The sequence below is a fragment of the Equus caballus genome, chromosome 28 (assembly GCF_041296265.1).
Source record: "Equus caballus isolate H_3958 breed thoroughbred chromosome 28, TB-T2T, whole genome shotgun sequence".
Taxonomy (NCBI): Eukaryota; Metazoa; Chordata; class Mammalia; order Perissodactyla; family Equidae; genus Equus; species Equus caballus.
The window spans coordinates 33,857,651-33,881,371 of NC_091711.1; the positions used below are offsets into that span (position 1 = coordinate 33,857,651).

Here is a 23,721-nt window from a genome sequence, read left to right on the forward strand (position 1 = left end):
GCCCTCCGCTTTGGCAGCCCGGGGTTCACAGGTTCAGATCCTGGGCGTGGACCTATGCACTGCTCATCAAGCCATGCTGTGGCAGCATCCCACATACAAAATAGAGGGAGATTGGCAAAGATGTTAGCTCAGGGCCAATCTTCCTCATTAAAAAAAAAAAAAAAAAGTCTATTTAGTTCATCTAGGGTCAGGGAATATAATCTGGATCTGCACAGTCCAGGTAGCTTCTAACTGTGTTTGGCTGTTTAAATTTAAATTAATTAAAATAAAATAAAAAATTCACTTCCTCTGCCACACTAGCAACATTTCAAGTGCTTAATAGCCACATGTAGTCTAATCATTATACTGTACACCTTAAGTTTACCTGTGTTATATGTCAGTAATATCCCAATAAAGCTGGGGGAAAAATAGCCACACGTAGTTTGTGGCCAACCATCATATCAGCACAGATGTAGAACATTTCCATCATTCCTGAAAGTTCTGTTGGGCAGCACTGCTTTGGGTCGTATCCACCAGAAATTGCATTATATTCCATGTAAAATCTGCTTCAAGGTCACCTTTATATTTTACGTGATCATGGTTTTTGCAGATTGATCCCAACTCTTGTTTATATTAACTATTAGTCCATTAGATTCAAAGGGTAATGTTTTTTGTCACTGATTCCTTTTCCAGGAGACATTTCTACACATGCTGTAATCAAATGCTAGGAAAGTAATTGTAAACAGAAAAAGTAAATTCTACTCTCAGAAGTACAAAGTAAAATAATAAAACATGTTTTCCAGTGCTTCATCACATGTGTCTTCTATATGTCGCTGAGCATCACTGTGTGTATCTCTTCCTGTAGAATAATAGATTTTTGGTTCAGTTTGATTACTTTCACATAACTGATAGTCAAATATGTTAGTACGTAGACATTTTCCATTCAGAAGGATTTAGATATGAGAGCTTCAGTGTTAGTAAAATTAAAATGATGAATGTAGGGGGCTGGCCCCGTGGCCGAGTGGTTAAGTTCGCGCGCTCCGCTGCAGGCGGCCCAGTGTTTCGTCGGTTCGAATCCTGGGCGCGGACATGGCACTGCTCGTCGGACCACGCTGAGGCAGCGTCCCACATGCCACAACTAGAGGAACCCACAACGAAGAATACACAACTATGTACCGGGGGGCTTTGGGGAGAAAAAGGAAAAAAATAAAATCTTTAAAAAAAAAAAAAAAAAAAAAGAAAAGCTTTAAAAAAAAAAAAAAAAAAAAAAATGATGAATGTAGAAGTTTATCACGTACTCTAGATTTAAAGCTGTTTATTAGCTTATTACTGAGAGTCTAAATTTCCCTTTAAATGTTTCCTGTCTAGGCCTGTATAGAACAGCAGTTTGATTCTCTCAATGGAGGAGTGTCTGTGTCAAAAAATAGCACTTTTGCTGAAGAATTTGCACATAGTATTCGCTCAATTTTTGCTAATGTAGAAGCCAGACTTGGTAATGTAAAATGCATTCTTTTGTTTTTGTTTATAAAATTTGCGTTTCCTTAAAAGCAGAATTTTACGTGTATTTGTTCTGTTTCTCTCTCATGTTATTGTCTCAGGAGAACCGTCTGAGATTGACCAGAGAGACAAGTATGTAGGGATCTGTGGACTCTTCGTGCTGCACTTTCAGATTTTCCGAACTGTTGATAAAAAGTTTTATAAGTCTTTATTGGACATTTGTAAGAAGGTAAGAACCTGGAACTTTCATTTTTTTCAGTTGCGTAGAGTAAAAAGATTTTGGATAAAACTGGATATTTTAAAATGTAGTTATTCCTGCTTACAAAAATAATTTTTGTAATACTAATATTTTGTAACAATAATCACAAAAATAATATCATTATATTCATTTTTTAAGTCCAAGCATTCCAGAAATAAGTAGCCCAGTAAATGAAAATACCGTATACTTCCACGTCATATAAACCTGTATTAGTGGATGTTTTCCCAGGTTTTTTCCTATATGTTAACTTTCTATTACTGTTACTACTTTTTCCTCTTTTTCTTTCTCTTCTATTCTTTCTCCTCTTCTCCCCATTCATTCTCATTATTGAAGTAGAAAAAATTTAAAATTTTTGAATTCACATCCATGATGGGCACCTGATTTCAAAATTGAAAATTTAGTTTCTAGAATCAAGTGATATGTGACTATGAGAATCCAGCCATTTTTGGTATTTGTTTTTTACTAACATAGAATGAAAGTAAATGTCATGAAGATTCAAGTTTCTATTTGCTTTTTGCGTATTTTTATTCATCTGAAAAGCCATGAGAGTGTGTAAATGTGTGTGTATGCATGTGTGTGTGTTGTTTAATATTTAGGCAGAATAAAATTATCGTCATGCTCCACACCAGGTATAGAAATGCCTTAACTCTGTGCCACAGTAAGATAATTTGTCCCATAATATATTAGTATTTTTTATGATTATTTTTTCTTGAAATAGTCTTCCATTTTGTACTGTAGAACTATCAAACAGCTTATTGTTTGGCCTGCATTTAATGATTTCCCTCTCCTATGTTCACTATTTCAGGTACCAGCCATCACTCTAACTGCTAATATTATTTGGTTTCCTGATAATTTTTTAATCCAGAAAATGCCAGCAGCTGCCAAACTTCTAGACAGAAAAAGTCTTCAAGCCATTAAAATACACAGAGAGACTTTCCTACAGCAGAAAGCTCAGTCACTTACCAAGTAGGTTTTATAAGCACCCATAATGAAAATATTTAGATATTTTGTATTTTCAAATCTATACTGATTCTAAATATATGGGAAGCATTTGAATGATAAGATCAAATGTACTTACTCACTACCAAAGAAAAGATTGGACAATCTCTAGGAAATTTGTTTTCTAGGAGCTGTTTTTGTTTTTTAATGTTTTAGGCTTAAACTCAATTTAAGGTTTAGGCAAATTATACCTTTTGGAGATATATATGCACACATATACACTTACTTTTTATCAGATACATTAAATATTTTTTGTCTAAAGTCTTTGCAGTAGATGTCATTTGATGACATTAAAAACATTGTGTGTCCACGATTCACTGATGATTTTTGGAGGAGTTGACTTTAATTTGATGCACTCCTTTCTTTTCCTTTATTTTTGTTTCTATGAAAGCAGTGTTTGCACATAGTTAAAAAGTCAAAAAGTGCTAAAGGTTTAAAGGGAAAAATAATTGTCCCCTGTCTAATTTCCCCGCTGTACCTCAGTCCTCCCTAAAAGAACGCTTTTAACTCTTAATTTATTTTGCTATTTACATCCTTATTTTTTGTTTAACTCTTATTATGTAAATTTTCAAATATACACAAAAGAGAGAAAGTAGTATGAAAAGCCACAATGTTGCATCACCTAGCATCGACAATTCAATTTATTGCACATTCTTACTTGAGTACACTGCTAAAATCACATGGTGATCTGGGTGAAGATTTTAAGTGAAATGACTCAGGATTCTGCCACTGGCCCTGTGCTAGACACAGTTTTTATCTGTGACGTGGTTAAAGGGTAATAGAATACTTGCCGCCTTCTGTTGATCTTTACTATCGAGGGGAAGTTGGACCAATGCTACATGGCGGGGGAAGGAAAAATATGTCTGTAGGAGATCCCCTCAGGCATCTCTTAGGCCTCTCAAGTGCTGTGATTAATGTCAGTGGAAAAGGACGGCTCGGTTCAGGCAGGACTACTCACGGCAGAGACTTCAGAGATCTCTAATCCATTCTGAAACAGAGTTGAGGAGGGATAAAGATGTAAGTTTGCATGTAGGTTGAAGAGTTGAATTCAGTAAACAGGGATCAGGTTTAGTAGTGATAATTAAAAAAAGATGTGGATATTTTAGTTATCAGAGGCATAATATTCTTTCACAGTGTGATACAGTTGCTAAAAATGCCAGTATCTACTTAGATTACATTAGTAACGATACCCAGGTTATGGAAGCTAATACTTAGAACATCTAGCCATGGAAATTGGTAGTTCCATTGAATTCTTATTGGTCAGGTCATAGTTGATGTTTGGTGGTGCCACTTTTTAAGAGAGCTACAATGTATAGCATCCCTAGCTGAAGCTGAACAGGATGTCAGAAGATCTGAGAACTCTGCCCTTTGAAGACTCACTGAGGAGTCTCTGTATAGTTTGGCCTTTAAAAGAGAAATCTGAGGAATGTTATGGTGGGTTTCTTTAAATATTTGAGGGGCATTCAGGTTGAAGACGGAACTAATGTCTAACATTTGTCTAACATTTGAGAAGTTGCGGGAGTGACTGAGAACTGTCCCAGTGAGGCCCGAGTTCATGATAGAAGTAAAAAGGAGGCCATATGGCACAGTTTCCCTGTACCCACACTACTCACTAGACCCCAAGTGGCCAAGTGCCCCAGCTGCCTCCTGACTCGGGTCCAAGGTTTGTAGGTTGCTGCATTTTTCTTTCCATTCACAACCATTTTGATGCTGGAAATACTAACTTTAGAGGATAGAGGTGTGAACCTTTGTTTCAAACCCCCCAGTTGACTTAGAAGTGTTGGCACTGTTAAATGCTTTTGTATTGGTGCAGGAGATTTCTTTTCCCTTAATGTTTTTTCTGTGCTTTGAAATGAAGCTGACAATCTGACGACCCTTGGCCATTTTTGGACTTTCTTTGCCAATTAACTTGATTTTTAAAACTTGAAGCAGTTTCGTTTTTATGTATTTACAAGAGACGAAGATTGTCTGGTGTCTGGAAGTAGGAGTGATGAGTGGAGTGACAGACAGGCCCTTGCTTTATCTTGCATAGTCTGATCTAAAACTGAGGGGATTCTCTTGACTGTGTATTAGCCTTCTTCATAATGTTGTCGACATGATTGCCATCAGGGTGCTCTGTATTCTAGGCCTCTTCCTTCTGTCCTTGCTCAGGACCTTTCTGTCCCCTTCTGTACATCGTATCCTTGCTGAGTCCTGATCGCAGTCTCCTCCTCAAAAGTGGAGGTGTTACCCTAGGACCACGCTCTTTCTCTGTGTTTCAGACTTTTAAATGGAATCATCCACAAGTCAGATAATGCATTTTAGCACCATTCAAAGTGAAGCCAAAAGTACAACTATTGATGTCTTCTGTCTAATGGAATCCTGGCTCAGCAGAAATTATTTTTCTCAGATTTGATGCTTGGGTTTCACCTCCTGAAACACGTTTATTAAAGATTTTGGCATAATCCCTCTTCAGACTGAGTTCTTGAGATTGTCAGATTGATGGCAGTGTGGCTAGCCAATAAACCACCTCAGTGTGGGATTCTAATCTTAGTCAAGTGGGTCTCTTCAGTCCGTTGCCCTGAAGAGCTATCCTGTAGCTGATTCTGACCAGCAATAATGGGACATTTCTCTACCCTGTCTAACTGAAGAAGGTTTTTTAAAAAGAGTTGGTAACATCAGATCCCACAAGGGGAATTGTCCATTTTTTTCTTATGGGCTAAAAGTTCCCATTTTGAGTGATTTGAGACGCATTGATAGAGTGGTTTAGTGTTTGTAATCAGCCTGCATAGTAGAATTATATTATTAATTTAGTCTTTCCGGGTGGGAGAGCTTCCTAGATTTGGGCCTGAATCTTGACTTGGCTGCATACTAGTTGTATGGTCTTGGGCACAATACTTAACTTTCCCTGTGTCGGTTTCCTCTTCTGTGAAATGAAGATCATAATACCGACCTCAGAGGTTAATGTGAGGATTGAAGGAGGTACTTTGTGTAAAGTGCTTAGAACAGTGGCTGGTATATAGAAAGCTGTTCAATAAATGTTGGCTTTTGTATTCAGATTCTGACTACTTTCATTCTCCCATTCTGGTTCAAGCTGTCAGTCTCTTTCTTCTGCTTTATCATAGTAGCTTCCTAAGTGGTTATCCTGTTTTTATCATTGTCCCCTTTATAGTTTATTTTTAACATAATCAGCCAAAGTGATATTGATCCTCTTCAAAGTTAGATCAAATAACACTGCTCAAATCCTCCAGTGGCTCTACACTGAAGTCTTTAACTTCCTACAAGGCCTTACACAAATTCCTTCCCCACTCCCTACCTTTCATACTCTCCCACTCCCTCACCCCTGCATCTCTCTGATGTGCTTTTCTCTTCTCAGCCCTTCTTTCTCTGCTGCGGTCATACTGACTTGTTTGTTATTACTTGAATATGCCAGACGCACTTCCTGTTTTAGGTTGTTTGCACTTGTTATTTACTTTCCTAGAATTCTCTTCTATTACATATTTTCATGGATTACTCATTCATCTTCAAATGTTAACTCAAAATCACCTTTTCCATGAGCCAGCTTTGATCACTGTGTTTAAAATTGTACGCACCGCCTAGTCCTTATTTCTTTTCCCTGCTATGTTTTCCATAGCACCTATCATCTGACATTTTACAGGTTTTAATTACTGATTTCTTTATTATACAGCTCTCCTTTCTAGGATGTAAGCTTCATGGGGACAGGGATACTTGTCTATTTTGTTTACTGCTGGTTTTTGTTTTCAGTACTGAGAATCAGTGCCTAGCCTGTATAGGCATTCAGTAAATATTTATTGAATGAGTAAATTGTATATGGATATATGATACCTGTATTTTGAAAACCAGAAAGGTGAAAAATGCTGCTGCAAGGAAACATTTTATCCCCACCAATACAAAGAAATGGAAGGAAATTTCGTTCCTAGTCTGAGTAACCCCAATATTTTCCTTTGTTAGAGATGTACAGTCTTACTACGTCTTTGTGAGCTCGTGGATGATGAAAATGGAGTCTATTTTATCTAAAGAGCAGAGGATGGATAAATTTGCTGAAGACCTCACCAATAGATGTAATGTTTTTATACAGGTAGTTGCATCTTCTTACTTAGAATATTTTGGGAGCCATTTCTTTGTTAATCCAATGTTCAAAAGTTACGCTTTGAAAAAACTGGGAAGGATAGGATATGTTTTTGTTTTTAAAACTGAAATTGATTTGGTTATGTTTGGATCTATGTGCTTATTAATTTAGATTTTCTAATATATGCATTTAAATCCTACATTCTCTTCAAAGCATAACTTTTTTGCTATATCCCATAAATTTTGATATGTTTTATATCCATTATCCTTTAGTTCAAAATATTTTAAAATTTTTATTGTGATTTCTTCTTTGGTCTATGGGTTATTTGGAAAGATATTTCTTAATTTCTAAATATATGAGGATTTCCTAGTTATCTTGTTATTAATTTCGAGCAACACTAAAATAATTTCAGTATTTTGAAATTTGTTGAGATTTGCATTATGGCCCAGCCTATGGTCAATATTGGTAAACATTTCGTGTACACTTGAAAAGATTCTGTAGTTTGCATTTGTTGGTTGTAGTATTCCGTATATGTCAAGTAGGTCATGTTTATTAATGATTTTGTCTGCATATTCTATCAGTTACTGAGAGGATTGGGTTAGAATCTCCCACTATTGTGAATTTGTCTGTTTATCCTTGTAATTCTGTCAGTTTTTATTTTATATATTTTGAGACTGAGTGTGTAACATTTAGACTTGTTATATCTTCCTGGTGAATCAAACCTTTTATCATTATGAAATGCCCCTTTTTATCTCTAGTAATGCTTTTTGTCATAGGTCTCTTTTGCATGATATTAATATAGCTATACCAGTTTTCTTTTAGAAAGGGCTACCTGGTATATCTTTTTTGATCCTTTTACTCACCACCTGTTTGGCTCCTTGTACTGAATGTGTGTCTCCTGTAGGCAGCATACATTTTCTTCCAATCTGATAATCTGTGTTTTATCATTAAACTGTTTTCTGTGTATGTCATTACTGATGTCTTTGGATTTAAAACTACCTGACTAGTTGCTTCCTATTTGTCTCACTTGTTCTCTGTCCCTTTTCTTTTCCTTTCTTGCTCTCTTTTGAATTGGAATACTGTTTTTTTTAGTGGCTGCTCTAGAGATTTTAAGATGCATCATTTACTCATTCAATTCCAAGATAAATTAGTAGTTTTATCACTTTCCAGGCAGTGTAAGCTTCTTAAACTCCTTTAATTCTGTTTATCCCCCTCTCAACTGTGCTGCTGTCGTGCGTTTTGATTCTCTGTATGTTTTAAACCTCACAGGCGCTATTATTGCTCTTGTTTTTCCAGTCGGTCTTCATTTAGATTTACCCTCATGTGTGCCCATTCAGTTGCTTTCATCCTTCCTGCATCTCTTCATCCTTCTAGTTGTGGAATGCCTATTAGTATTTCATTTAAAAGGACTTTCTTTTGATGAATTAGCACAGTTTTTGTCTGAATATGTCTTCATTTCAACTTCGTTTTGAAGGCAGTTTTACTGCATATAGGATTCTAGGTTGTCAGAATTCCACCCCCCCACCAAGCTTTTAAAGGTGCCATTTTATTTTCTTCTGACTTCCTCTGTTTCCGTTGAGAAATGACTGTCAGTGTTGTTTCTTTTTCTGTGTGTCTGTCTGTAATTGCTTATAAGAATTACTTTTTGGTTTGTAGCAATATTACTTTGATGCACTTAGGTGTGCTTTTCTTTGTGTTCGTGCTGTTTCTGGAATTTGTGGAAAATTCTCAGCCATTACCTCTTCAAGTACTGTTTCTGTTCCATTCTCTCTCTCTCTGTTCTAATTCTTTTTTCAGCTATGGCTAAATCTACTGTTAAACCTATCTATTGAGCCCTTAATTTTAATTATTTTACTTTCCAATTTCTTTTTTTAAGTTTCCAGTTCGCTTCTGAAATAATTTTTATTTCCTTTAACATATTCAGCAGAATTATTTTGAAGCCCATGTCTACTAATTTCATTGTCTGGATGTTTCTATTATCTATTATTTCTCTTGTTTTTGGATATGTTGTCTTTTGTATGCCTGGTTATTTTTTATAGAGTGCTGCACATTGTATATGAAAACTGTAGGTATGATTTGAAGATCTGGATGTTATTTTTATTCCTCCAGAGAGGATTTATCTTTGCCTTTGGTATTCAGCTAGTCTAGAACAACTGGTAACACAGATCACCTCAACCCAGTCATGGATTGAGATGATGTGAAGGGGGACCTAAATCCTGTGATGGCTGGGCATTTTCTGGTTCACCTATACTTTTTAGGGGGTATGTTTTCAGAATCCAAACCCAGAGCCTAGGTGACGTACCAGGACTCCCTCCCCTCCTTGATGGGCCATGAACTCTTATTTTTATCCCTCTTCCCTTCCTGTGAGTTGTTGAAAGATATGTTTGGCTTCTGTCTTTAGTCTCCTCTTTTGGAATTGGGCAGATGCCTCTAAGGGAAAGCAGCCTCAAATGCCAGACTCTCTTCTCTGGGTTTCTGTCTTCTTCCAGATCTTGACCTTATGTTTACTTACTCTTTCGATAGCTCTTTGATGCCTTCCAAGAGATTTAAAAAATGTTCTGCGCAGATTTTCTGGCTGTTCTCAGTGGGATGATCGGACCAAATTATTTATTCTGCCGTTAACAGAAAGAGACCCCAACCTGCATCCTCCCTATTTAGATTTTTAAAATACATCCTTCATAAATTACTGACTATCTGGGAATGATGTGATATTGGCCCATGAGTTCTGTACCCACCCTCCCTTCCCCCCAAAAAAGAAACTGCCTCTTTCTGCATGTCTTAGAGTTACTCCTTTGCTCGTCTTTGTTCCTGCTTTTTAACTTTTCCCATTGCTGTGCTAGGGCCGAGTCTGGGGTAACAGTCTGTAGCTGACAAGGTAACGCTGTGGCTCTTTCCTGAATTTATGCCCCAAGCTTTGGTCTTATTGTCACTTTTCTTAGGATACTACCCTCTGTCTCTCGATTCTCTTAATTTAGCACATCTCTTTACCATGGAAGTTTTATTGGTCCAGAGAAATTCCCACCTCCCACCCCACATTGAGTGTCACTCTTGTAGTGAGCCACTATTACTGATGGGAGAATGCTTTCTCTCTCCCCTCTGGTAGGGCAGGAGAACAGGGCTGAGAACCACTGGCACGTATCTTCTTCCCCAGCTCCTTGGATGTGTCCACAGTAGCGTAGGTTAGGGTCGTCTCTAAACTGTACGGCTCTAAACTGTATCGTTCTTTGGTCTTTTGTAAACCAAAGGCTCTCTATCAATATCTTTGAGTTTCTGTCTGTCCTTTTTGGAGCTAAATGAGAAAACATTTGAGAGGTAGTATCCTTTTTCCTGTTTTCTTATTCCATACTGTTTCCCTGGGTTTAATAGCACTAACATTTTTTTTCAAACTTCATAAGACCTGAGTGCTTCCTTCATGAATAGAAGGGTGGCCGAGAATCTGTTCTTATTGGGCTGGAAGGAGGAAAAGTCTGATTAGTACCAGTGTAGGCAGAGGACATGCCAGCAGATGGACAGTGGGCTTTGGCCTAGCTGAAAAGGAAAGGGATTGGCTTGACTGAGAAAAACCTTTGGATATCTGTACTGGCCGGAGAGCAGCTCTCTTTCTCCTCAGTTTTTAGTTCCTAGTTCCTGAGTGCTTTGCTCTTGTCTTAGGCTGCAGCAGGTATAGGAGTCTTATTCTCTTGCCTCGCAGGTAAGATAAGGATGAATAGATGCCTTCCTGATAGCCAAATCATTTCTCTGAAGGTTTTCTTTTTTTTATGGAAAGATTCCTTAACTATGATTATACACTATAATTTCAACAGTACTAAACTTTTGGTATCCAATCGCTTAAATAAACTTAAGGGCTGCTTAGAAACTTAACTGCTGTATATAACATTGTGTGAGGGAGAGTATTCAAAATCTTAAGAGCTGACTTTAAAAATGAACTTTAGAAACACTAGTTATTGGCAAGTTGAGGAATAATTATTATTACCCAGAGATAGAAATTTTGAAGAAATGGAACCTCTTCTTGTGATCATAATCAGTTTTATTTTGTTTTTATAGGGCTTCTTATATGCATATAGCATTAGTACCATTATTAAAACCACCATGAATCTCTACATGTCCATGCAAAAGCCAATGACCAAGACCTCAGTGAAGGCATTATGCAGGCTTGTCGAGCTTCTCAAGGTAAGTTTTAGATTGTTTTACCTTGCCATTATAATTGAGAAATGACCCGGGCTTCAGTTAGGATGGTCTTGTAAGATTTGACTTCTTGATTATATGGGAATAAAAAAATTATGAGAGGGCCTGGCCCCATGGCCAAGTGGTTAAAGTTCGCGTGCTCCACGTTGGTGGCCCAGGTTTGCAGGTTTGGATCCCGGGTGCTGACCTACTCCACTCAGCAGCCATACTGTGGCAATGTCCCACATAGAAAGTAGAGGAAGATTGGCACAGATGTTAGTGCACAGCTAATCTTCCTCAAGCAAAAAAAGAGGAAGATTGGCAACGGATGTTAGCTGAGGGCAAATCTTCCTCGGGGGAAAAAAAAATTATGGGAGAGTGTACTTATCTCTCAGTTAGATAAAGGAACTAGCTGTTGAAAGAAATTTCTGAGTGGCTTTCTATGAATGGCCAATATATTTAAACCTTATCAAAAGCTAACATGTAGTGAGAGAGAAAAGAAGGAAAATGAAAAGGTTAGCCTAAGTATTAGTGAAGTTTTACTCATGGAAGTTTTAAGCGTGTTAAATGAGTTTTAAAAAAATAACCATGCCACATTATCTATTATTTTATGGTGTTCAAATGCATATGCAGCTAGTCAACATGAGACTATTTATTTTGTAATTTAGACAAAGTGCTGTAATCTTGTGGTTTGAATAGTAGGCTACTTTTAGGAATGGTCAAATAAATTAACCAGAGTATACTTCTGGAAATATGGTAAAATGTTTCTTAGCATACTCTGTGTAAATTAAAAAAATAAAAACCCTTGTAGGCAGGAGAGACCACTGAACCTTTTTTAAAAATTGAAATTAAGATTTGTTACTAAATTTCTGCTAATAAGAGCTTTTAGATTTGCGTGGGAAATAAAGATTTTTTGGAAAGTGTGCCTTTGGATTTTTAGCCTTTTTTTCTTTACGATGTTTTATCACTTACATTTATTTTTTATGAAATATAAATGCAGAAGTGTATATGTATAGATGCAAATATATCTAAAGTGTAAGCATAAGTTAAAAAAATGATAATAAACACTTAAAAACCCACCCTCCCACTTGAGGAATAGAAGGTTCCCTCTGCCTTCAAAGCCCCCTGTGTTGTCCCTCTTGGTTGCATCTTGTCCTGCCCCGTCAGAAGAAACCACTGTGCTGAGTTTTAAGCTTACCACTTCATTGTTTTTCCTTTTTAGTTTATCACATATGGAGGAATCTATAAACCATTTGCTGTTTAGTTATATATGTTTTTGAAGTTTATGTTAATGGAGTAATACTTCATGTATTCTTTGACTTGCCTTTTTTTTTTTTACTCAAAATTTTGTACTTGAACTTCTCCATGCTGGGATGAGCGGCTGTAGTTCATTCATTTGCATTGCTGTGTAGCTTTCCCGTGGATGGAGTTTGGGTCGTTTTGGGTTTTGGCATTGTAGACAGTGTTGCCATTCTCGTACATGTTTCTTGTACTTGTGCAAGAGTTTTTCTGAGGTATTGTATACTTAAGAGTGCATTGCTGGGTTGTGTGTTACGTACACGTTCAACTTTCAAAATGATGCCAGATTGTTTTCCAAAGCAGTTATCAGTTTACATATGTCTTACAATATTTTAGACTTCCTGTTGTTCCCCATCTGGCCAACATTGGTATTATCAAGTTTCTTTTTTTGTTTGTGCAAATAATTAGGTGTGAATGGTTTTGATTATAATTTTTAGCGTTCGTTTCCCTGATGGTTAATGATGGTATCTTTTCAAATATTTATTAACTGTGTCCTTTTGTGAACAACCTGTTCATGTCTTGTATTCAGTTTTCTATTGGATTATTTGCCTTTTTAAAAAAATCTTTCATTCATTTGGCATCTTTATATATTCTGAATACTAATCCCTTCTGTGTGTCAGATATTTTCTCATACATTGGCTTGCCTTTTAATTTTCTTTATAGTGGCTTTTGATGAACAGAAATTCTTAATTTTAATAGAGTTAAATTTACTAATCTTATCTTTTATAGTAGTGCTTTTTGCATCTCATTTACAAATTCCTTACCTAGTGCAGGGTCATAAAGATATCCTATGATTTTGTCTAAAAATTTTCAGTTGACTCTCACAGAATTACTTCTGATTCTCTTTAGGCAATAGAGCATATGTTCTACAGAAGAAGCATGGTTGTGGCTGATTCAGTTTCACATATAACACAGCACCTTCAACATCAGGCTCTTAATTCTATTTCTGTGGCCAAGGTATGAAGGTTATTATGTATTCAGCTTAATTATATTATCTTTTTAGTTTGCTCTTCTGTTGTTTTGTATATGTTTTCTAGTTCAGCCTCTTTACTCCATTCCTTCAAACAATATTCTTGCTCATTTATCTTTGTGGTATTTTATAATTTTTGCTTAGAAGGATCGAGGTTATCTTTACACTGAACTTTCAGCATGTAGTACATTAATGCACCTTTCTTATAAAAGGACATTATATGTAAATCACATTAAGAAATGTGATGCATCTTTTTTTCAGAAGTGGTTTCCTTATTAAATTAATATGGAAATTTTAAAGTATGCCTGATACATTTGCTGTCCCTGACAGTGCGAAGCAATAATGTTACAGAAGTAACGCACATCACATCTGAAGCTCGATGGGGAAAGTGTTTGTCTGATAAGCTTTCTTAAATTGAATCCTGGAAAAGAGAACCATGAGGCTTTTCTCCTCACTCTTTTGTTATTGCCTCAGAAATAAAGCTAATATTTCTTGTTTTCTCTTCTTTTATCTTTAAGAAAAGAGTAATTTCTGACAAAAAATATAGTGAGCAGCGTCTTGATGTGCTCTCTGCTCTAGTTTTGGCTGAAAACACTCTAAATGGACCAAGCACAAAGCAACGACGACTTATTGTGTCCCTGGCACTAAGTGTTGGCACGCAAATGGTAAGGGTGTTGCTATTACTTACAGACTAAAAAGGAGACCTGAGGGGTCACAGTTCCCTTGTTACTGACCCAAGAAACCTGTTCTTGCTTTGCCTGCAACTTCTCTGCCCTTTTTCCTCTCCCTGATAGAAAACATTTAAAGATGAAGAACTCTTTCCACTTCAAGTAGTCATGAAAAAACTGGATCTTATCAGTGAACTTAGAGAAAGGTAAGTAGAGAGATGTAATGATACTCAAAAGATATGGCTAATAGGAACATTGCGTTTCTTTTTAGCATAGCGAGAAAACAAATGTAATCCAGATGGACTCTCAGTTCTTCCCTAACTCCTTTAGCATGACCAAAATGAGACTGTGACTAGGGATCGTATTTCTGTAGCTTTGCGTCTACAGTAAGGATGTAGCTTCTGGAAGAACTAACATGAGAAAACACGATGTAGCCCTGAGAGCATCAGGCAGACCCTGATGCTTATTGTGATTTTGTGTTGGTTATCTCTAGCGGACTTTTAAATTGCTACTTTCTAGCAAGGCCTCACCTATTTGTGAGAGACTTACACATCCATGTCACGTAGTCTTCTGTAACTTAATTTTGAGGTATGAATCTGAATTACATTGTTGGTGGCCAGTCACTAAGATGAATTAGTTTTTAGAAGGCTTATTTTTGTAGCTCCTTATGGTTTTATTGTTTTCTTTTTATTGAGTTAGCAGTAAATTTCTTGAAGAGAAAATGAGTCTTCTGAATTTTGATTCCAGCTGAATTAAGGTTACAGCACAGTTTTCATTTAATGCTCATATTTATAACTTAGTTTTTGTTTGGAGAAGCTGAGATTTCTGTAGTTAGTGGTATTTTCACTTTCTATCCTTGGAAGAAATGCTGAGCCTTCTTCATCATAAGATATTTAATGATCATTTTGTTGCCCCATAAAGTGTAAAATAGTCGCTTGCAAAGATCATAGATGAATTCAGTGTGACTGGTTTTCTTTTTGGTTACACTTTTTTAAAAGATTCTGCTTTTCAACTTTGAGAAGAGTAAAATGGTGCATCTGATGCAAGTATTGAGTCTAATATCAAATAATATTAAAATAAATTTATTGCAAACTCCTCTATTTAAAAGTTATGTTGTTTTTCAAGGATGCTTTAAAACTAAAGCATATGTACAGAATTCTGACGATGTCAGGTATTTGAGTATTTTGTTACCATGATTCACTTTAAAGAGTATTTATTTTGTGGCTTTTCTATACTAATTTTGAGTTAAGTAATGTAGGAAATGCAAAAATGACTTAGAGCTCTCTCCCTAATGGTGTATAATGTCGTTCTTTGTATTCTTTTTTGGGGTTGCTTCATTTTTGGTCCCACTCATTGCTACTTTACATGTAGAATCCGAACACAGTGTGACTGTTGTTTCCTGTACTGGCATCGAGCCGTCTTCCCAATTTACTTAGACGACGTGTATGAGAGCGCTGTTGATGCCGCCAGACTGCATGTAAGTAAAGAACCTAGAAAGAGCAAACTCATTTTTTATTCATTGAACACACCTTTCTAATTAGTTTGATTGAAAAAAACCGCTGTAATATTGACTCCTAATGCTGTTTTGTACAATGCTATGCATATTCGGCAAGCATTTATTCAGTCTGTAGTTAAATTTTATATTAATGTCAGTGACTTAATTTTAATATATTTAACCCTTCCCCTCATATTCCTAATCATTCTCACTTCACTTGATTTTAGTTTATATCACCGTATTCTCACATTTGTGTGTCAGCAAGGTAGATGTTCTTCAGATCTTTCTGTTTCTTTATGGAGATAAGTGTATTTCAATGCTCAAGATAGAAAAGGATTAGTGAATGGGAATTTTTTGTATATTTAAAGTATATGCTTTAGACAATAAAATTGGACTCTTATTTAGGGAAAGTAAGACAATAGTGTTAAAAACAATTCGCTTTCAGATTGAGGTTTTGTCTTTCAAGATAGATAATTAACCTTTGTAATATTACTGAGATTAGAGATGTGGTTTTTCTAAATTCACGTACATTCTCATTTTCTCCTTAGTACATGTTCAGTGCTTTACGTGACTGTGTTCCAGCTATGATGCATGCAAGGCATTTAGAGTCCTATGAAATACTTCTGGATAGCTATGACAAGGAAATTATGGAAATTTTAAATGAGGTAACATCATATTTGAGATTGAAAAGCTTAAAACGTGTGTTTGGAAGCTAATGTTTGGAAAAAATCTTTGGGTTGAAGCAGGCTTTCACTAATTTAAAAGTATTACTTATAAATCACTGTGTAGAACAAAGGACCTATTTTTAGTCACAATATCACCTTTGTGCTAAATTGGCCTTTAATTCCTAATTTTTATATCAAAATCCAGTCTAGGAATTTGGAAGTTTTTTTACTTTAGTAAATATTTGAATTAAAGTTCTGTTTATTAGGAAAATGCAAGTGCGTCATTGGTTTGAATATTGCGTGCTGCTAATGGTAATATGATTAAGGCAACTTAACTATAATATTTTATTGAATTTCATTTGGAGAGCTACTAACTAAAGAAAAAATTATATATTTGAAAGAAACAATTTGAATGCAGTATAGTACTTCCCTCCCTGTTTTAATGAAGTGTATATTATAAACACCAATATCTTTCAAATTAATTTTCCATCTAGCAATATTTTTATTTGGAGGGAGGAATGGAAAATGAATAAACTTCATAGAATAAGCCTGTTCAATTGTGATAAAATTATGAAAAATGTTATATAATTTCTTGTATTAAGTATTCTTATTTAGTAAATAAGATATGTATCTGGCCCATATTTAGAACTCCATGATAAACCAGCAAAGATGATTAATTTCATTACCTTTTTAGCTCAATGATTTTTGTGATTTTTAATGATTGTTACAAGGAAGCTTTTTTAATTACCTCTCTTGCATGCTCTCAGGACCTTTCCTCCTTTGTTGCTGGTTCCCATAAGTTTTATACTGTATATTGTATATTCATGTTCCTTGTAATTAAGCCGTCAGATATTAGTTTTCAATTTTCTTTTCAAAGGTATTAAAGTATTAATGAAAATCAAAGCTTAGAACTTATCTAACTGCTCCTTGGTCAAAAAATAATTGGTTAAATGGAGAGCAAAGTAATTTTCACTTTCCCAATAAAATATTTTACCATAGAGTATTTATTTAGACTCTTAAACAGGTTTGACAAATCTTTTCATCATTGCACTGATTAAAAACTAAAGGTCAAAGCATAGACATCTACAGAAACAATTCAATTGGAATAGTATTTTGAAAAATTAAGGTATCAATTGTTTTGTGAACAGCATTTGCTGGACAAGTTGTGCAAAGAAATAGAGAAGGATCTGCGGCTTTCTGTGCATACTCATTTAAAGCTGGATGACCGAAACCCTTTCAAAGTCGGCATGAAAGACCTGGCCCTTTTTTTCTCTCTGAATCCAATTCGATTTTTCGATCGTTTCATTGACATTCGGGGTGAGTGTTCTGCTTTCCTTCGTAGAGTCATATTCTCTATCTTTTTGCCCTAACTATTAAAGAACAAAAAACAAAAATGAAACTTGGAGGGTATCTTTTTTTTGTATTAGTTCATTTATTCTTAAGTCCTTTTTGTTTCTTCTTTTTTAATTTGCCAGCACCTTATTTTAAAGGAAGAAATTTAATGTTCAGAGACAAGCTGTTTCCTTTTTAGTTTCATTTCTCTTCTTTTTGTACTATTTTATGAATCAAAAATTTTTTGGATTTCTTTTGTAGCTTATGTAACTCACTACCTAGACAAGACTTTCTACAATCTGACAACAGTAGCTCTTCATGACTGGGCCACCTACAGTGAAATGAGAAATTTAGCTACTCAGCGTTATGGATTGGTTATGACAGAGGCACATCTTCCTAGTCAGACTCTGGAACAGGTAGAGTATAAAATGTTTCCAGCACAGTGATTGTAGCATACAGTATTTCTTTTTTTTTTTTTTTTTTTTTTTTTTTAAAGATTTTATTTTTTCCTTTTTCTCCCCAAAGCCCCCCGGTGCATAGTTGTGTATTCTTCGTTGTGGGTTCTTCTAGTTGTGGCATGTGGGACGCTGCCTCAGCGTGGTCTGACGAGCAGTGCCATGTCCGCGCCCAGGATTCGAACCAACGAAACACTGGGCCGCCTGCAGCGGAGCGCGCGAACTTAACCACTCGGCCACGGGGCCAGCCCCCATACAGTATTTCTTTAAGAAATCTTTTTCTTTTTACTTTATTTAGGATATGTTTATTTTTTTATTTTATTGAGGTCATGATAGCTTATAACATTGTGAAATTTCAGTTGTACGTTATTATTTGTCAGTCACCATGTAAATATGCCCCTTTACACCTTATACCCCCCCAACCCCCTTCCCCTCTGATAACCACCAGTCTGTTCTCTTTGTCTGTGTATTTGTTTATCTTCCACATATGGGTGAAATCATATGGTGTTTGTCTTTCTCTGTCTGGCTTATTTTGCTTAACATAATACATTCAAGGTCCATCCATGTTGTTGCAAATGGGACGATTTTGATTTTTTTATAACTGAATAGTATTCCATTGTATATATTTACCACATCTTCTTTATCCATTCATCAGTCGATGGGCACTTGGGTTGCTTCCATGTCTTGGCTGTTGTCATTAATGCTGCAGTGAACATAGGGGTGCATAAGTCTCTCTCTGTGTTGTTGATTTCAAGTTCTTTGGATAAATACCCTGAGTGGGACAGCTGGGTCATGTGGTATTTCTCTTTTTAATTTTTTGAGAACTCTCCATACTGTTTTCTGTAGTGGCTGCACCAGTTTGCATTCCCACCAGCAGTGTATGAGAGCTCCCTTTTCTCCACAGTCTCGCCAACATTTGCTGTTTTTTGGTAATTATATGGTAATTATAGCCATTCTAACAAGTGTAAGGTGTTATCTCATTATAGTTTTGATTTGCATTTCCCTGATGATTAGTGATATTGAACATCTTTTCGTGTGCCTGTTGGCCATCTGTAGGTCTTTGGAAAAATGTGTATTCGTATCCTCTGCCCATTTTTTGATTGGATTGTTTTTTTGTTGTTGTTGTTGAGTTGTATGAGATCTTTATATATTTTGGAGATTAACTCCTTGTTGGATATATGATTTGAAAATATTTTCTCCCAAGTGGTAGGTTGTCTTTTCGTTTTGTTCCTGATTTCTTTTGCCTTGCAGAAGCTCTTTAGTTTGAGGAAGTCCCATTTGTTTATTTTTTCTTTTGTTTCCCCTGCCCAAGTAGACATGGTATTAGAAAAGATCCTTCTAAGACCGATGTCAAAGAGTGTACTGCCTGTATTTTCTTCTAGGAAGTTATATGGTTTCAGGTCTTACCTTCAAGTGTTTAATTCATTTTGAGTTAATTTTTGTGTATGGCAAAAGACAATGGTCTACTTCCATTCTTTTGCATGTAGCTGCCCAGTTTTCCCAGCACCATTTGTTGAAGAGACTTTCCTTTCTCCGTTCTATGTTCTTAGCTCCTTTGTTGAAGATTAGCTGTCTGCAGATGTGTAGTTTTCTTTCTGGGCTTTCAATTCTGTTCCATTGATCTTGTGCCTGTTTTTGTATCAGTACCATGCTGTTTTGATTACGATAGCTTTGAAGTGTGTTTTGAAGTCAGGGATTGTGATGCCTCCAGCTTTGTTCTTTTTTCTCAGAATTGCTTTAGCTATTCGGAGTCTTTTGTTGCCCCATATGAATTTTAGGGTTCTTTGTTCTATTTCCGTGAAGAATGTCATTGGGATTCTGACTGGAATTGCGTTGAATCTGTAGATTGCTTTAGGTAGTATGGACATTTTAACTATGTTTATTTTTCCAATCCACACGCATGGCATATCTTCCATTTCTTTATGTTGTCCTTGAGTTCTTTCAATAATGTCTTATAGTTTTTATTGTATAGGTCTTTCACCTCCTTGGTTAAATTTATTCCTAGATTTTTTTTATTTGAGTTCATAATAGTTTACATCATTGTGAAATTTCAGTTGTACATTATTTCTTGTCTGTCACCACGTAAGTGGTGGGGTGTATTTTCATTTGTCTCCAGATATTTTTTGATTTCTCCTTAATTTCTTCAGTGATCCTTGGTTGTTAGTAGTATCTGGTTTAGTCTCCACATACTTGTCACTTTCCCAGCTTTTTTCTTGTGGTTGATTTCTAGTTTTGTAGCATTGCGGTCAGAAAAAATGCTTGATATGATTTCAGTCTTCTTAAATTTATTGAGGTTTATCTTGTTTCTCAATATACAGTCTATGTTTGAGAATGTTACGTGTGTACTTGAGAAGAATGTGTATTCTGCTGTTTGTGGATGGAGTGTCCTATATACATATATATATATAAAGTCCATCTGGTCTAGTTTTTCATTTAGTTCCACCATTTCCTTGTTGACTTTCTGCTTGATATATCCATTGATGACAGTGGGGTGTTAAGGTCCCCTACTATTGTGTTGCTGTTAATGTCTCCTTTTAGGTCAATTAATAGTTGCTTTATGTACTTTGGTGCTTCTGTGTTGGGAGGAGCATATATCCTGTGCATATATTTTTATGTTATGTCCTCTTGGTGGACTGTCCCTTTTATCATTATATACTGCCCCTCTTTGTCTCTCATTGCCTGTTTTATCTTGAAGTCTACTTTGTCTGATATAAGTATGGCAACACCTGCTTTCTTTTGTTTGCCATTAGCTTGGAGTATCATCTTCCATCCCTTCTCTCTAAGCCTGTGTTTTTCTTTAGAGCTGAGATGGGTTTCATGGAGGCATCATATTGTTAGGTCTTGTTTTTTAATCCATCCAGCCACACTGTGTCTTTTCATTGGAGAACTCAATCCTACACTGAGAGTGATTATTGATATAGGAGGGCTTGATGCGGCCATTTTATCACGTGTTTTCTGGTGCTTCTGTTTTTCCCTTGTTTCTTGTCCTGTGTATTTTGGACTGCCAATTCAGTTTGGTGGCTCTCTGTGATGGTTTTGTCATTATTTGTCATTTGTGTCTCTGTTCTGATTTTTTGTTTAGTGGTTACTGTGAGGTGTGTATAAAAGATGTTGTAAATGAGGTAGTCCATATTCGGATAGCCTGTTATTTCCTTAGTCTAAGCAGTTTCCGTGCCTTTCATCTTACCCATCTAAGTTATTGTTGTCACAACTTACTCTGTTTTGTATTGTGAGTTTGTGGTTAAATGAAGTGATCGTATTTATTCTTGATGTTTTCTTTCCCTTTATCTTTAATGTTATAATTGTTTGCTAACCTATTCTGATAGAGAGTTACAATTTTCTGATTTTGTCTGCCTATTTATCTCCTTGCTCAAGCCTTTGTAAGCTCTTTCTTTCTTTCTTTCTTTTTTTTTTTTCAGGTAAGAGGGCCTTCTTGATCATTTCTTGGGGGGTGGGGGGGCGTGCATCTTGTGGTGATGAACTCCCTCAGCCTTTTTTGATCTGGGAAGGTTTTTATTTCTCCAGCCTATCTGAAGGGTATTTTGCTAGATAGAGATTCTTGGCTGAAGGTTTTTGTCTTTGAGAATTTCCAATATATCAGTCCACTCTCTCCTAGCCTGTAAAGTTTCTGCTGAGGAATCCACTGAAAGCCTGATAGGAGTTCCTTTGTAGTTTATTTTCTTTTGCCTTGCTGCCCTTAATAGTTGTTTTTTGTCATTGACTCTTGCCAGTTTTACTAATACATGCCTTGGAGAAGGTCTTTTTATATTGATGTAATTACAAGTTCTTTTAGCTTCTTTTACTTGTAATTACAGCTTCTTCCCCAGGTTTGGGAACTCTCAGCTATTATTTCTTTGAACAAGCTCTCTGCTCCTTAATCTCTTACTTCTCCCTCTGGAATATCTATAATCCTTATGTTGCATTTCCTAATTGGGTAGGATATTTCTCAGAGAATTTCTTCCTTCCTTTTTAGTCTTAGTTCTCTCTCCTCCTCCAGCTAAAGCATGTCTACATTTCCATTTTCTAAATTGCTAATTCTGTCCTCCATAATATCAGCTCTGTTATTTAAGGACTCTAGATTTTTCTTTATCTCATTCATTGTATTTTTCATCTCCAGCATTTCTGATTAGTTTTCCTTTATAGTTTCAGTCTCTTTTGTGAAGAGTTTCCTCTGTTCGTTAATTTTATTCCTGATTTCATTGAACCGTCTTTTTGCATTTTTTTGTAACTCATTGAGTTTTTTTATGATAGCTACTTTGAGTTGTCTGTCTTTTAGATTGTAAATTTCTATGCTTTCAGGATTGATTTCTGGATGTTTGTCTTTTTTCTTCTGGTCTGGAGTATTAATATACCTCTTCATACTGTTTGATAGGGTGGATTTGTACCTCTGAATAGTGATAGTATGTGGTTGCAGGTTCCACCTGCTGCCATTGGGGGCTGGGTGGCACAGGAGCTGGGTGTTCTGAACCTGCCACAATCCCTGTCAACTGTGCCTATCCAAGCCTGGGCCACTCCTTGGGACTGCAGGGGCCCTGTGGGCTCTCCCACGAAATGGGAAAGTGATCATGCAGGGGTGCAGGGCTGCCACTGCCTGCTCCCACAGTCCCGCTGAGGCATGCTCCCACCTTCGGGGCTGCACTGGTAGTATAGGCGTCCTCAGCACTTGGAAGGCATTTGTGAAGGTCCTCTGCCGCCTCTTCCTATGTCACACCAGCCATTGTTCTTGGTGGGCGGGGCACCCCCTTTGTTTCCAAGCCTGGGCCTCTCTCTGGGGACTGCGGTGGCACTGTGGGCTCTCCCACTGGATGGGAAAGTGGTCATGTGGAGGTTCAGAGCTGTGCTGTCTGCTCCCACAGTCCCGCCAAGATGTGCTCCCCGCTTCCAGGGCCGCAGCGGTACCGTGGGTATTTACGGCAGCTGGAAAGTCATCTGCCTGGGTGCACAGATCCACCACTGCTGCCTACTAGCTCCTACCAGCCGTTGTGCTTGGAGGGCAGGGGCTTCCCACTGGGTCCAATCCTGGGTCTCTCCCTGGGACTGTGGCAGCACTCTGGGCTCTTCCACCACGTGGGAAAGCAATCGTGCGGGGGCCTGGGCTGCTGTCCCCTGTTCCTGCAGTTGTGCCGAGGCACACTCCCACCGTCAGGGTTGCAGTGGCGCTGTGGGCACTCTAGCTGGGAGAGCAATCACATGCTGCCCGGGGCTGCTGGGGAGCCGGAGAGTGCTTGCCTGTCTCCACTGCCTTCCCAGGGGTAGTCCCTCCACCTTCAGATGTAGAGCTGCATGGGTCTCTCAGGCATGCTGATGTGCTGTGTGGGTATCCTGTGTTGATCAATGAATGTTTGTTTAGTTGTAGTTCGAAGGGGAAAAGATAAAGGGAACAGCTTACTCTGCCATGTTGCTCACATCACTCTCAATATCTGTTTATTTTTTGAGGAAACACTTGCTGTATAAACCTCATACTTGACATAAAAAATTTGACCATGCTGATTTGCTTTTTGAAAGAATTTACCACAGGCTTCCTGTTTACACTTCACCATTTGTTGAATGTTTGAAATATATGTAGATTTAGATAAAGCTTTTCAGAAACATTGGGATAGTAAGGTGACTCCTGCAGAATTGTGATAAGTTTAGTCGAGGTCACAGTTAAGGATTTTAAACCTACATTTAATACATAAACTTTAATATCTTAGGAAAAATGGCTAAATTTATGTGATTATAAATGTATTTCTTCTCAAAATGAGTACAAAGAAGCATTTAGCTTTCACTAATTCAGTGAGCTAATTTACAATGTGGCAGTATTTCATGAGTCCAAAAGTTTGTTTTCAGTTAATTTGTATGTAATTCATTCTAAGATAATCCAGATAATG

The 23,721-nt window shown here is 36.8% G+C and overlaps 1 protein-coding gene across 6 annotated transcripts in view; it reads left to right on the plus strand.

Annotated features, from left to right (window-relative positions):
* The window catches only part of WASHC4 (WASH complex subunit 4), a 71,839-nt gene that overhangs the window by 26,719 nt on the left and 21,399 nt on the right, over positions 1-23,721 (plus strand). For all 6 annotated transcript variants that reach the window (XM_070254584.1, XM_070254585.1, XM_014736782.3 and 3 more), the window contains 12 exons: positions 1,348-1,471; positions 1,578-1,705; positions 2,541-2,701; positions 6,686-6,812; positions 10,848-10,973; positions 13,116-13,223; positions 13,755-13,901; positions 14,031-14,110; positions 15,276-15,381; positions 15,948-16,064; positions 17,213-17,381; positions 17,658-17,812. In XM_070254584.1, coding sequence (XP_070110685.1) covers positions 1,348-1,471; positions 1,578-1,705; positions 2,541-2,701; positions 6,686-6,812; positions 10,848-10,973; positions 13,116-13,223; positions 13,755-13,901; positions 14,031-14,110; positions 15,276-15,381; positions 15,948-16,064; positions 17,213-17,381; positions 17,658-17,812 — 1,548 coding nt within the window. The remainder of the gene's footprint in view (positions 1-1,347; positions 1,472-1,577; positions 1,706-2,540; positions 2,702-6,685; positions 6,813-10,847; positions 10,974-13,115; positions 13,224-13,754; positions 13,902-14,030; positions 14,111-15,275; positions 15,382-15,947; positions 16,065-17,212; positions 17,382-17,657; positions 17,813-23,721) is intronic.